Raw genomic sequence first — 12,256 nt, forward strand, 5'->3', positions numbered from 1 at the left:
GAAGAAAACGAAGAATAGCAATTTTGGGCCCGGCCAGTGGGTAAGTGGGTGTCCAGGTGAGGCACCCAATGCCAGACAATGCCGAGTGGGCGATTTCAATTCAATATTCCACTTTTATTCCAGTCGGTTGTCCGTATGTCGTCAGTCTTCAGCTTTGTGCGCTGCCAACATAGATTGAATTCTGGTTTGTTACAAAACGCTGCTTCCGGTCGTCCATGTTGGATTTGCTGTTCTTTCTCACTCGTTAAAAATGTTTAACTCACCGTGATGGAGATTAGAGAAAGTTAGGTGGGGTCAATCACTTATATCAAATTAACAGGACATCGAGACAATATCAAAGACGTTTATAAAACTATTCGATTTCATAAAAAGTAAGGTTCTTTTGAGCAATGGATAAAACGTATTCTTCACTGTTATTGAGATGGAACAAAAATGGGAATTCTAATAACAAGAGGAAAAATATTTAAATTCTGATAATTCTCCATTCGAAATGTTGGCTTTCCACAGACTTCAAATAATATTATTATCAATATTCATTAATAGAACTCAGTCATTCAGCAAAATACAGAGAACGTTCTATGATTCAAGTGAATTGTAAATGAATGTTATAATCTAGGAAATATATTGGACGTGAAACACTTTACTTTCTACAAAGGATCTTGAAATATCTCAATCTTGACAACCACTCTCTTTGTTCTATTGCTCTAATTGTATTCTTGTGCCCCACCTTTGTCAACTCTACACATCCCTCACTTGTATAGAACGGACACTATCCCTTCTAAAGCTTCTTTAATATCCTGCTGACCAATCTCATTCTGGGCAATATGTGGTTCAAATGTATATTGGAACTACCTCTGGATTCTTGTCATCGTTGATTTTTGGAAACATTTCCTCGAGGCCCCTGGGCCACAAACATCCACACCAAACTTCACCCAACCCTATTCATTTCCTGTGAGAAACACATTTATCCCACCATACCATCTCTTATCAACTTACACAACTGAACAGAATTGTTGAAATAGAAATCCTTGGTAGTATTTTCTACTCATAGAAAAATTAAAACCAATCCTCTTTGCTCTGAGTAACTAACTAATCATGGAGAATTTACTGAGTTGCACACTTGAAGAAAAAATTTTCCTTTAAAAAATTCCATTCTTGATTTGAACAGAAGTAGAATATGGAGTAAAATATTACAAATTACGGTTCCATACTTTCCTTCGTCTATCCTTCAGCTATATCATATGATTCGAGTATGATAGTCTTATGATTATATGTTTTGGTTTTATAATGATTACATATCGGGGACCGAGCTTCGCTCTGGAGTACAAAAGCATAGAAAATTTATTACGAAAGAAGAAATTATAATAATATTGATAGTTCATACAGGAATGTTCTATCTAATAACATTAAATTGAGATTAATTACCTTAAATTAGAGATTAAATGAGATTAAAAATTTCCCTCCCAAAGGCCCGGTTGCACAAAAGCTGTTTTTAATTTCAATCCTGATCAATTTCAGTGTATTTCAAAAAGATGGTTCTACTGGAATTAATCAGGATTAAGAATAACCCGGCTTTTTTGCAACCGGCACTAAGTACCTGATTCAATGATTACAAAAGTCCAACAGCTGAGTCATAATTTTGAAAGCATAGTCCCACACACATGAGCTCGCTCACTCACTTCCATCATCAACAGACGACTAAATAATTATTATCAGCTGTTTTTCCAAAGATGGATAATAATTATGTTTTTAATGTCCTTCAGCGAGTTTTCCCATGGATGAAACCCAGTGCAATCGAATTTTTATATTATAAACCTACTATGTTCTGAATTTTGTGAGAATCGTTAGAGCCGTTTTCGAGATTCGGTGAAATACAAACATCAAACCTTCAAAAATCTAAACATATAAACAGAAATTGTTCGTTTAATAGTATAGGATATATTATAAATGAAATGTTTTTGATTGACATCATTGACCTGTTTATAGTTAAAAACTTGCCGCTATGTGCTGCGGTGTTTATCACAGCATATTCAGGATTATCTGGATAAATATGAAGAATCACCAAGTTTCTGAACTTTGATTTCTGGTTTACAAATTTCAAATCAATATCAGAGACACGCACCTATCAAATAGAAGTATTAGAAGTGTTTAGAAGTATTAAAAACATGATTGGATGAGAGTGTAAGTGGTCAGTGCCGGCTTTCGTAAAGTTGCTAATGAGATTTCAAAGTGAGCCGTGAACTGAGGTCTTCCTGCCTCCACGGGCTATAAATAGCTTTGCTTCCTTCAAAAGATGCGCTTCTCGCCCCCGATGAAAGCAATTTCCTTCCTCTCTTCTTTCAATCGTTGCTGCCTCCTCAATCACCCAATCACTTCCCACTTCCCAGTCCAGCCTTCACCCTGATTGGATTATCGACTTACATTTAACGGAGCGAAACCGTCAGGTCTGCCCATTAACTGTTCACACCAAATAGAAATTCGAGGCCAATTAATTTTGTTTGGGAGTCGATAATGGATCCTTTTGATGATTTTCCCGTGTAGTTGGTTCCTCGATAGTTTGGGATTGTTGGTTTATGTTGATCTATTCTACACCACTATGGCATTAGTTGATTGGTGAGACTGTTTATTATTGTCATGAGTTTAATATTCTTGAAGAAAGTTATTTGTCACGTTGTACCTCGCGTTGAATTATCTGTTTTTGATTGTTGGATATGATTTTATCATTGGCATGTAATTTTATTGCATCTACAAGTGTCAAATTACGCGGACCTGTTATGACCATAGTAGTCGTATCTAAATCCATAGTAGAATGTCCACACTGCAGTCAAATCTTAGAAATCAATTCTGTCCATTCACAGCAAAAGTGATGATTTCGTCATATTATCAGGATATTTATTTTTTAAATTCTGATGAAATTTTGAACACAAGAAATTCTTGATACAAAAATCGATTCCACAATTTTTTACTCAGGGTTGGGTACTAGATTTAAATGTGACTTGAGATAAGAATATAAGAGAAATATAATCCATGAACCGCTCAATGGATCAATTACTGATACATTAAATATATCAGTTACTATGATACTGTTATATTAGAGTTATATTAATTACTCGTATATTATTATATCAATTTCTACACCTGGAAGGAAATCCACTATGAATCTTCTTTTAATAAATCATGTCCTGTACACTCGAATTCGATCAGTTACACGTATTTAGATTGTTGTCAGTTGATTTTGAAATGAGAATAAATTGCTTGCTTGGTAGTTGGTAAAGGGAATAATGATAAGCATACCAGGAATAATAGGTCCATGGAGAATAGAGAGGCTCATCAAATCACATCTGCGAATCCAAATTATAATGTGGAACGTTTATTGCAGTGAGCGGTTATCGCAGTAGTTTGGGTCCACTTCAACTCTCGCTGTAAAATCTGGGTTTACTGGAAGAGCAAGCAAAATCTGCAGAATATAAAATGGCAATAAAGCTCAACTCACGAAAGGGTGCGGCTGAGGCTCCAGGAAAGGGAGAGGTGGTGAAAAAGGAAGGATCAGTTGGAAAGGAAAGAAGTGGCTGTTTATAAGAAGGATGAATAGAGAGGATGAGGCGGCCTAGAGGAGAAGGAGAAGGAGGAGAAGAAGAAAGATGAATATGAGTAGACTAGAAAGAGGAGAATACCTCCACCCTTGTACATTATTCCAATTTTAGTAAGAAACAAGATCAGCTAGAAGGAAAAGAGTATCGACTTAGCAATAGTGTGATGTCCTTCTATTCCATTGACTTTATTTAATCGATTGCTAACGGGTTAGAATATTTTACACAGTGTGATTGTTATACCAGTCTCCTGTCGGTGACGGCACTTATCTGAGGGTTAACTCCTGCTTTGGGAAGTACCCTTGTCACACGAAATAGGGAAAAATGTCTAGAGTATAGTGGATGACTATATTTTCTCAAGATCAAGTAACTCGATGATGGGTTACTATTGACCTCTGAAATGAATATGATATTAGCAAATAAATAAGCTATAAGGAAGGTCGTACACAGGGTCACTGAGGAACAACATGTGATGACAAGTTGCATTTATTTAAATTTACTAAATCATATAAGAATATTGTTTGTTCAATAATTAATAAATGAATTTGATAATGAAGGGTTAAGCCCATAAACAATATAATTTGAATTTTAAAGAGTTCTTCCAAGTTTATAAATTTATTAAGGATGAGCAAGTAGTGCTTTCACCCAAGGGTTGCCCGACTCAAGTTTGGACAGTGTAACGTCAGAATTTTTACAAACGATATACCAGTTTGTCTATGGAAAATTGAGTCGAAGAGATTTTTAAATAATAATAATATTATAAATCACTCACATTTATATGGGCCCATAATATACGCGCACTCACTCATGAAGATTTGTTCACTGCATGGCTGGCATCTTTCGTCAGGCTGCATGGCATCATATTAGGCTTCATTATTTCGCTCGCGATTTTAATAATTAATAGCTCCTTTTTAACTGAGACTTGGTAATCAAAATAAATTCTAACGTTACGGGAACTCTACATTAATTGAATTCAGCACTCTTACATAAATTTAACAATGAAACATTTAAAACGACAAAAAATAACAAATAGGAGTTACAAACGACTCTCCAATGGAATGCTCAGTTAATCTCTCTCCTTCTTCCTTTTTCTCCGAAATTGAGAAGCTAGGTTTGGGGAAGAAAAGGTCACATGACCAGTTAATGACCAATCACTGGTCAGAAAAATAAATCTACCAATAGGATGGCTACAAATGAAGAAAAAGTGCTCAGGTGTGCCATATAGAATAAATAAATAATTTTACAAATAAAAACGAGAAAACAAGCAAAACAAATAGGGGGAACAATGAGCAGATTTTTCAGCAGGTCAGAGTGTACAATAAACAATATAATAAAATTGAAAATCGAAGCAAGCAGTCAACAACCAGAAACAGACATGCTGGTTATCAGCTGACTGATAAGGTAGCCGGCTCAGTTGCATCGAGAAACTAACCCCTATAGTAAACAAACATTCATTATGCTGTTTTAGGTTATTTGAAAACCATTTACAACTGTTTGCGAATCTGGATCTTAATAAATGAATATATCATAGATTTTGTTGTTATTTCAACAGCCAATAAAGGTGGGTAGTCGTAATTTTTAGCTTATTAGTATAGAAAGTTGCTTATCAAAGCTGTTTGGCGAATCTCACCGTGACAACAGTTACGATCTTTAGCCAGTCAGATTTGTTTACAGTCGATTAGATTAGAAGTTATCTACCATTTATTTAAGGTGATCAAAAAGGTCATAGTTATTCACAGTTAGAACTTGCTACAACTACTCCTACTACAAAATCATTCAGATGAGTTCGGCATACCATAGACGAGTTTGAATAGCTCCTATCAGATAGGATTCTATTTCCGAATTCCTTCCACAAGGATCTATTGGACAAGAGTGGTCTCAACTTTTTATTTTGATTATTAAAATGTTGTGTGTTTATTTTTGATTGAAGATCAAGCATCTAAATTTTGATATAATATTGGCTAAAATAATCCATTACAATATATTTTACTATTATAATAGTTTTTAAAATAAATTATTGAATTATGAGAACTTGTAGTTAGCTAACAAGCTTGACTAGCGGCGTCAGTTATGATAATACAAATAATGTAAATTGGTGAACATGAAACATTTCTAAGTTGGCAATAATTGAATAAATTGGAATAATTGAAATAATAGTTGAAGCTGTTTGAAAGACACTTTGCTGAGATGAGATAATTTTAATTAATCCTCACCAAATACCAATAAATATCACTCAATCACTAAACTATTACAATACATTACAGACCATTGATCTTAAAGCAGTTTAGACATTTTCAATTGATTATCACCCTGAACTTTAAAATCAATAATATCTATAACTGTAGGAGCGGTCAATAATGGGTATTATCTCAAGGGATGAGAATAGCTCGCAATACGAGGAATATGGAAATCTCTTAATCAATTGAGGTATTAATTGATTCATCTACTTACCCATTTGACTATAACGAGATGGAAATGTATGTTATATAGTTACAACTCACTGAACTATTGTAAACAAATGATATTGGATCCATGCCTATCTGAGAGTTCTACAAGATACAATAGATTGTATTGAATTACAATCGCATAATAATTCACATGCTTGCTTTGATAATATGCTACCAGCACAAATTGTATGGTTACGATGTACAAAGCTAGTTAATTGATATCGATACAAGAATCGTGCAGTAATCAATCCACTACTAGTTGATTATCATTACCCGCCCAAGGCTACCTCAATTCTCCAATTTCAACGGAATTTTGTATATAATGAAGCGAACAGAAATTAATACATATCGAGACAACGGGAGTGCATCGAACTGATCTGTTAGTGATTTGTGCTCATGCAAGGTGCTGTTCAATATTGTGATGAGGGTTTGGTGTAGTGGAGGCGAGAGGGGGTAAGGGTAAAGGGTTATGGGGTTGCTGGTGGACTGCAGCAGTAATTGCTCCGTTGTTTCCGCCAATCGACCCCATCCCCACCCCCCACCACTATCCACTGCACTCCGATCCCAATTATCCCAATTGATAGCTAATAAACCGAACTAATCTAGCCGACAATGTAATTCCATGATGCAGTGTAGTGTAGAGCTGTAGAGGATTGTTAGCATTTCGCCCACGCCATTTGAGCCTCGGCTAACTAAAATACGTTCAAATCTCACATATCTACTCATAATACGTACACATTCGCACCATTATACTCGACTAGCATTTGCCTATCAGTATTAATAATATCGTAACCAATATTAGCATATTTCCGAAAATATGGTTATGGATTCCTCCAGCGATTCATTAACTTTGACATGATTTAAATTGTTTTCAATTTTGTAATGCGATTGATTTGCAGAATATCAACACTATGTGAACTTGGACCGACCAACTTCCTTATAATGTTGTTCTCCTCTAAAGCTTTTGTTAAGTAGCTTAATAGGAACAAACAATAAATTATTCTAATTTTCCTAGCTACTCGAATATCCTAGTTTGTCTGTAATATCCACTTTGCATCCATTCTCTAACTTGACCCATACCTCTTCCAACTCCCCACTCCTATTTCATTTTAGACATTCAGGAGATTTAGACTTTTATCAGCGGTTTTCTATTGTTTTAATAGTTTTCTCCCCTCATAGCTGTTCTTGATAGACAAGCTCTTCATACAGGTCTTGCAATCATTGAATGAAATAACAGACCATCAGTAGCAGAGCGTTAAAGAGGAGTGCAGAGTTCCTTCCGTTAAAAAGTTCATTCATAGGAGCAACAAGTGGTCTATGAAGCGAAGAACCACATCACTAGCAGTACAGACTTTCCTCTTCTTGTAGAATTCAGTCACCCCTACTGCCTCATCAATATAATGTATATTTTTTTTAATAGAATAATTAACGATTCGCCTTCAACCTATTATCTTCTCAACCTCCCATGACTATTACTATGAATCTACTAGATAAACCCTTACTATATATTATTGTCAATTCTTAGTACTGTAGTACAAAAATGATTTTGCACCTTCCCATACACTAATTTCTCACCTCACGCGATGTTTACAAAGCCCTGACACGCAAAGTGCGATCCAACCATTGTGAGTGGTATTTCTACTAGAAAGACCAACTGTGCTTATCAGTTTTTCGATGCTCTAACGCTGTCTAGACACTGGTTGATTAATTTTTCACTTTCCTTCCCTCCTCATTGAATGTTGTAATATTGTTTTACAGATACATTATTTGGTAACAGTCATTAGAGGAGCCGATGGAGTACAGAATAGTACTTTTCATACTTTTGAACTTCAATGTTACTGCAGTTTTCATCATGAATATATGGATATGGACAAGGATAAGTATCCTTATAATTCACAGTAAATAACGGAACTTTATGATTTACTTTCCTCTTGATTCACTTTCACAAAAGTACTTCCAATCGATGAACAACTCCCGCCATAGAAGTACTATTGGAAAAATTAAGAAAATGAAACATGAAGTTCAGTTATTTACCAATAGTTCAAGTTCGGGAGAAAACCTCACAAGAAATGGTCTCAGTCGATTGTTTATGAAAACGTATAATTTACTATGAAAAACAACTTGAACCATCATCATTATATTGTGATCTATTTGAATGAACTATTATAATATGATCCTTTAAAAATTCACTACACATCCAACACATCTCTCCATTCACCTGCAAATGAATGTAGGCTACACAGAAACTTACAATACTCTGAAAATAGCATTTGTGTGTTGATGAAAAGGATATCCTTGGAAGACTGTTCACTTCTCGTTCAAACTTCACTTTACTGATGCGATAAAGGCAAGGTATTTTTTTCTTCCAGCACATCACATCATTGTGTTATTTTTATTTATTTGCAATGTGACTATTATTGTAATTGTTCTATTGTATATTGTTTTTTCTAATCATTTTTGTGTGTTGTGAATAAATTGAAATTTAAATTGAAAAAATCCAATCTAATCGTTGAACAATTTTTTACTATTTTGCAGAATCGAAAAAGCGCAGCAAACCATCCAAGGATACAACGACAACCACCACGACAAACACAAACACCAGTTCGCCGTCGCCACCCCCGGGGGCGATTAAGGCGAGCATGGAAGCGGCGCGTGGTGGCGGCAGTCCAGTCGACTCGTCCGATGACGGAGACAGGAAGCGCAAGAAGGCGAGGACCACTTTCACCGGACGACAGATATTCGAGCTGGAACGCCAATTCGAGATCAAGAAGTATCTCTCGTCCTCCGAGAGGGCAGACATGGCTAAGCTGCTCGGAGTCACTGAAACACAGGTCAGATCACCTTCACACTCATTATCTATTTCATTTATCTATTCACGATAAAAATGGCACTGAAGTAATAACATTGGTAGATAACATAATAAGGCAATCCTTGTGCTATTTTTCTTCCAAAAACTGTGATGACACAGTTCAAAATAAGGTTAGTCTTTCCTATACAATTTTAGTCCAAAATAAACATGGGAACTATAAATTTGGTTCAATTCAAGTATCAGTTTACTCAACACACAACATTAATTGGAAACAAGATCAACAATACAAAAGTAAAATAATGTGAACACAAAACAATAACAAATACCACCATGGTGATATGCTGAATTGCTGGAAACCCTATGGTGTGGTGTACTGAAAAGAAATAGGAGGAAAAGTAGGCTACCTAGCCAACTATGATTTGAAATGTTGATAGAATTTACTAATAGGCAGTGGCAAATAGTGGTGGGGAAGGGTAAGGGAAGTTAGTCACAGATTGTAGATGATACACCCTTCAAACGAAAGAAAACAGGGAGAAAATTGAGATTTTTTAATCATTCAACAATAATATCATGAAATTATTGGAAATGGAAAACAGGGTCAATTTTGATTAAAAATAAATCCAAAAGAGGTTATGATAATATTATTAACAAACCATATATGTAATATCAATCTATAGATAACTAAGTTATCTTGTGAGTCTTGGAATAGCTGTTTATTTATTTATTCATTTATTGTATAAAATGCTATAATCATAATACAATTATGACATTGGAGGAAAAACTAGGCTGAGCCTGTACTATTAATCGATTATTTCTCTCCAAGAATTTTGATAAAATGTTAATGTTGTTATTCCTGTAACAAGATATTTTTGTTATGAATTACTTGAAGAAGTGTATTGCACCTTTATTCCTTACTGATTCATACAAAAAGTACATCATCAACTTCAAGGAGAGATGCCCTGTTTGTAAACTGAATACATCGATTGTGAAAATTCATTGACTTATAGACTGTTCATAGAGAGCACACCGCTCGTGAACTGAAATCGTCAATTGGCAGTCATGCAACCCCAACACACAAGTGTTGAGCGGATCGATGCATGATAATGCAGAGATTTGTGGATGGCGGAGAGACTAACACAATCAGTGAGCTACAGTAAGTACGACGCAGCGATCATCGTTTCGTTTCAGGGAAGGATGATTTCAGAAGGGTTTGACGGTTGTTATGATGGGTGTGAGTGGGTGGGATGGGGGTTTTACAGTGAAGGAGGAAAGAAGAGGAGGTCTCCTCTGATAGCGGCAAGGAACGGAATACAGAGGGTCGAGGTTTGTTGCTCTCACACTCCCACATTCACTCTATCTCTCTGTGGAGTACACGAATAAACAGAAACTGTCATCTCCGTCATCTGGTGGAGAGATGACAGTGGGATTGGTGGGAAGGAGACAAATGATAGAGAGTGAGAAAATCGTTATAGACATTGAGAGATAGTGATAACAGTGTGAGAAGGATGGAGGCTGCTGAGTTTGACGATTATTACGGTGTTGATGATGATGATTTTGGACCCGATGATGCTCTCTGTTAGAAGCGAAGCTGTAATATTATTGTGGGAGACGGACGGTCGGACAGACCCGTTGGTTGGTTTCAAGCGTCACGGGTCTATATACAGGGTGTTATTAATTAGTGGAGACCCATTGCTAGCTACTGCTCGCTCCTCTCGAATGCTGCTGGCTGTGATTAATGCCTGAGCAGAGCACTCAGTGCACTGCACCCTCCACCACCAACATCCCCGCACGCACCCACACACGCAAGCGGCATACTTAGAGACAAAGTTCTCCTGCATGTTAGACAGGCCAAACCCGAGGCCTCGCCATATGTATACAGAAGTACTGCAGTAGCCCATCATATTGTAGTGGATATAGTTATCCTGTGCAGCCTCCCATTGGCCAAGAGGTCAATTGCTTTGTTCGGGTTAGAGCACATACACTTGTGTACAAATACACAGATCGTGTAACACGAGTGTTGTTTGTTACACGAGTGACTATTTGTTGATGTGGTTTCCAAGCATCGGGCTCTATGTAATCGACTCGGGTTTTGGAATGGCATGGAGTCTGGAATTCTGTTTGTTGGAGCATGAGAACTTAATCAATTGTGCTGTATATTACAGTATTACGATTTGGGAGTCAAGTGATTGAGAGATGGAAAACTACAAGTAAAGGAACTCATTGAGAATCCAGAAATGATGACTGCTGCAATAACACATCTTGATGATCGATGTGAATACTACAAACTCCAATCATTCACAAAAGGAATAACTCGAAAATAGGGTGACGCTAAAATATGAAATGAATGAACAAATGTGAGTGAATGACAGCAAGGGTGTGTTGGAATCAGAATAAGGGGACAAAAGACAAGAGGACAGATGAGCCAGTGCACAGATATGACAGCAAGGGAGGAAATGAGAATTGCACAGCAATCAAGAGGCGTAACTTATTCCATTTTGGCCCTTCTCCTTTTTCTCCTTCTCGACCTCCTCACTCACTTAATCGATTTTACCCCCAAATAAATCCCGGCTTTCAATCTCGCTCATCCTCCCACATCCAACTGCTGTACATCTCACAATCTCACAATAATTCATTTACAACAAACAGAGGTAAAATCATTTACAGTAGCCACCAAAGTTCAATATTCAAGAAAATATATAAAAACTTAAAAATATTAAAATTCTGTTCTTCTTATGAAGGATTTCTTAGTTATGGTTCACTTCACTAATCATATCTTCGTTCCAGAGTGAACTAAAGTTTTCAGGAAATTCCATGAACATGTAAATCTTAACATAACATTCTGCAACCGAAGGTTTGTCCACAACTGAAAAAAAGATTTCAAATGATTACTATTACCATAGATAAAGGATAAGCATAACTATATTTCTTGTCTCTGCTATTACTATTCGAACCTGAATTATCGAGGGTTTAAAGAGACACGGAAGAGAAATAATTGGCAATGAATCTTTTAGAACATGACCTCGCAATTGAATCCATTCATGTTTGAGAATGAGTTAATTCCAGAATGAAATTAATGAGGAGACAATCAATAAGAAAATGAATCGGGAATGGTAGAAATATGAGTACTTACTGAATGTTGTAACGTCCTCTTGGGGTTACATGTGCCCAGCTGGCAGAAGTCTGTAGAGCAAATGAGATTTGAATATTTTTTATATTTTCGCGCCTGCTGAAATAAAAATACCTTATGGTTCTTACCAGCTCTTCAAGGAGCTTATTTAAAATTCCGCTATCAATTGCTGCAAACTGCTGCCGCTTTATCAATCGGCAATCCTTACTGCTGCTCTGATCGACTCCACAATTAAAGATGCTGAAGATGTAGATAAATATAAGGGTTCTAAATATTGCACAAG

General features: G+C 36.3%; 1 protein-coding gene across 1 annotated transcript in view; it reads left to right on the forward strand.

The window, feature by feature from the left end:
• The window catches only part of LOC111045324 (homeobox protein Hox-C4a), a 147,895-nt gene that overhangs the window by 39,303 nt on the left and 96,336 nt on the right, over window positions 1-12,256 (forward strand). Inside the window, exon 2 of the mRNA XM_039427378.1 lies at window positions 8,573-8,868. Coding sequence (XP_039283312.1) covers window positions 8,573-8,868 — 296 coding nt within the window. The remainder of the gene's footprint in view (window positions 1-8,572; window positions 8,869-12,256) is intronic.

Source organism: Nilaparvata lugens, chromosome 4 (genome assembly GCF_014356525.2).
Source record: "Nilaparvata lugens isolate BPH chromosome 4, ASM1435652v1, whole genome shotgun sequence".
Taxonomy (NCBI): domain Eukaryota; kingdom Metazoa; phylum Arthropoda; class Insecta; order Hemiptera; family Delphacidae; genus Nilaparvata; species Nilaparvata lugens.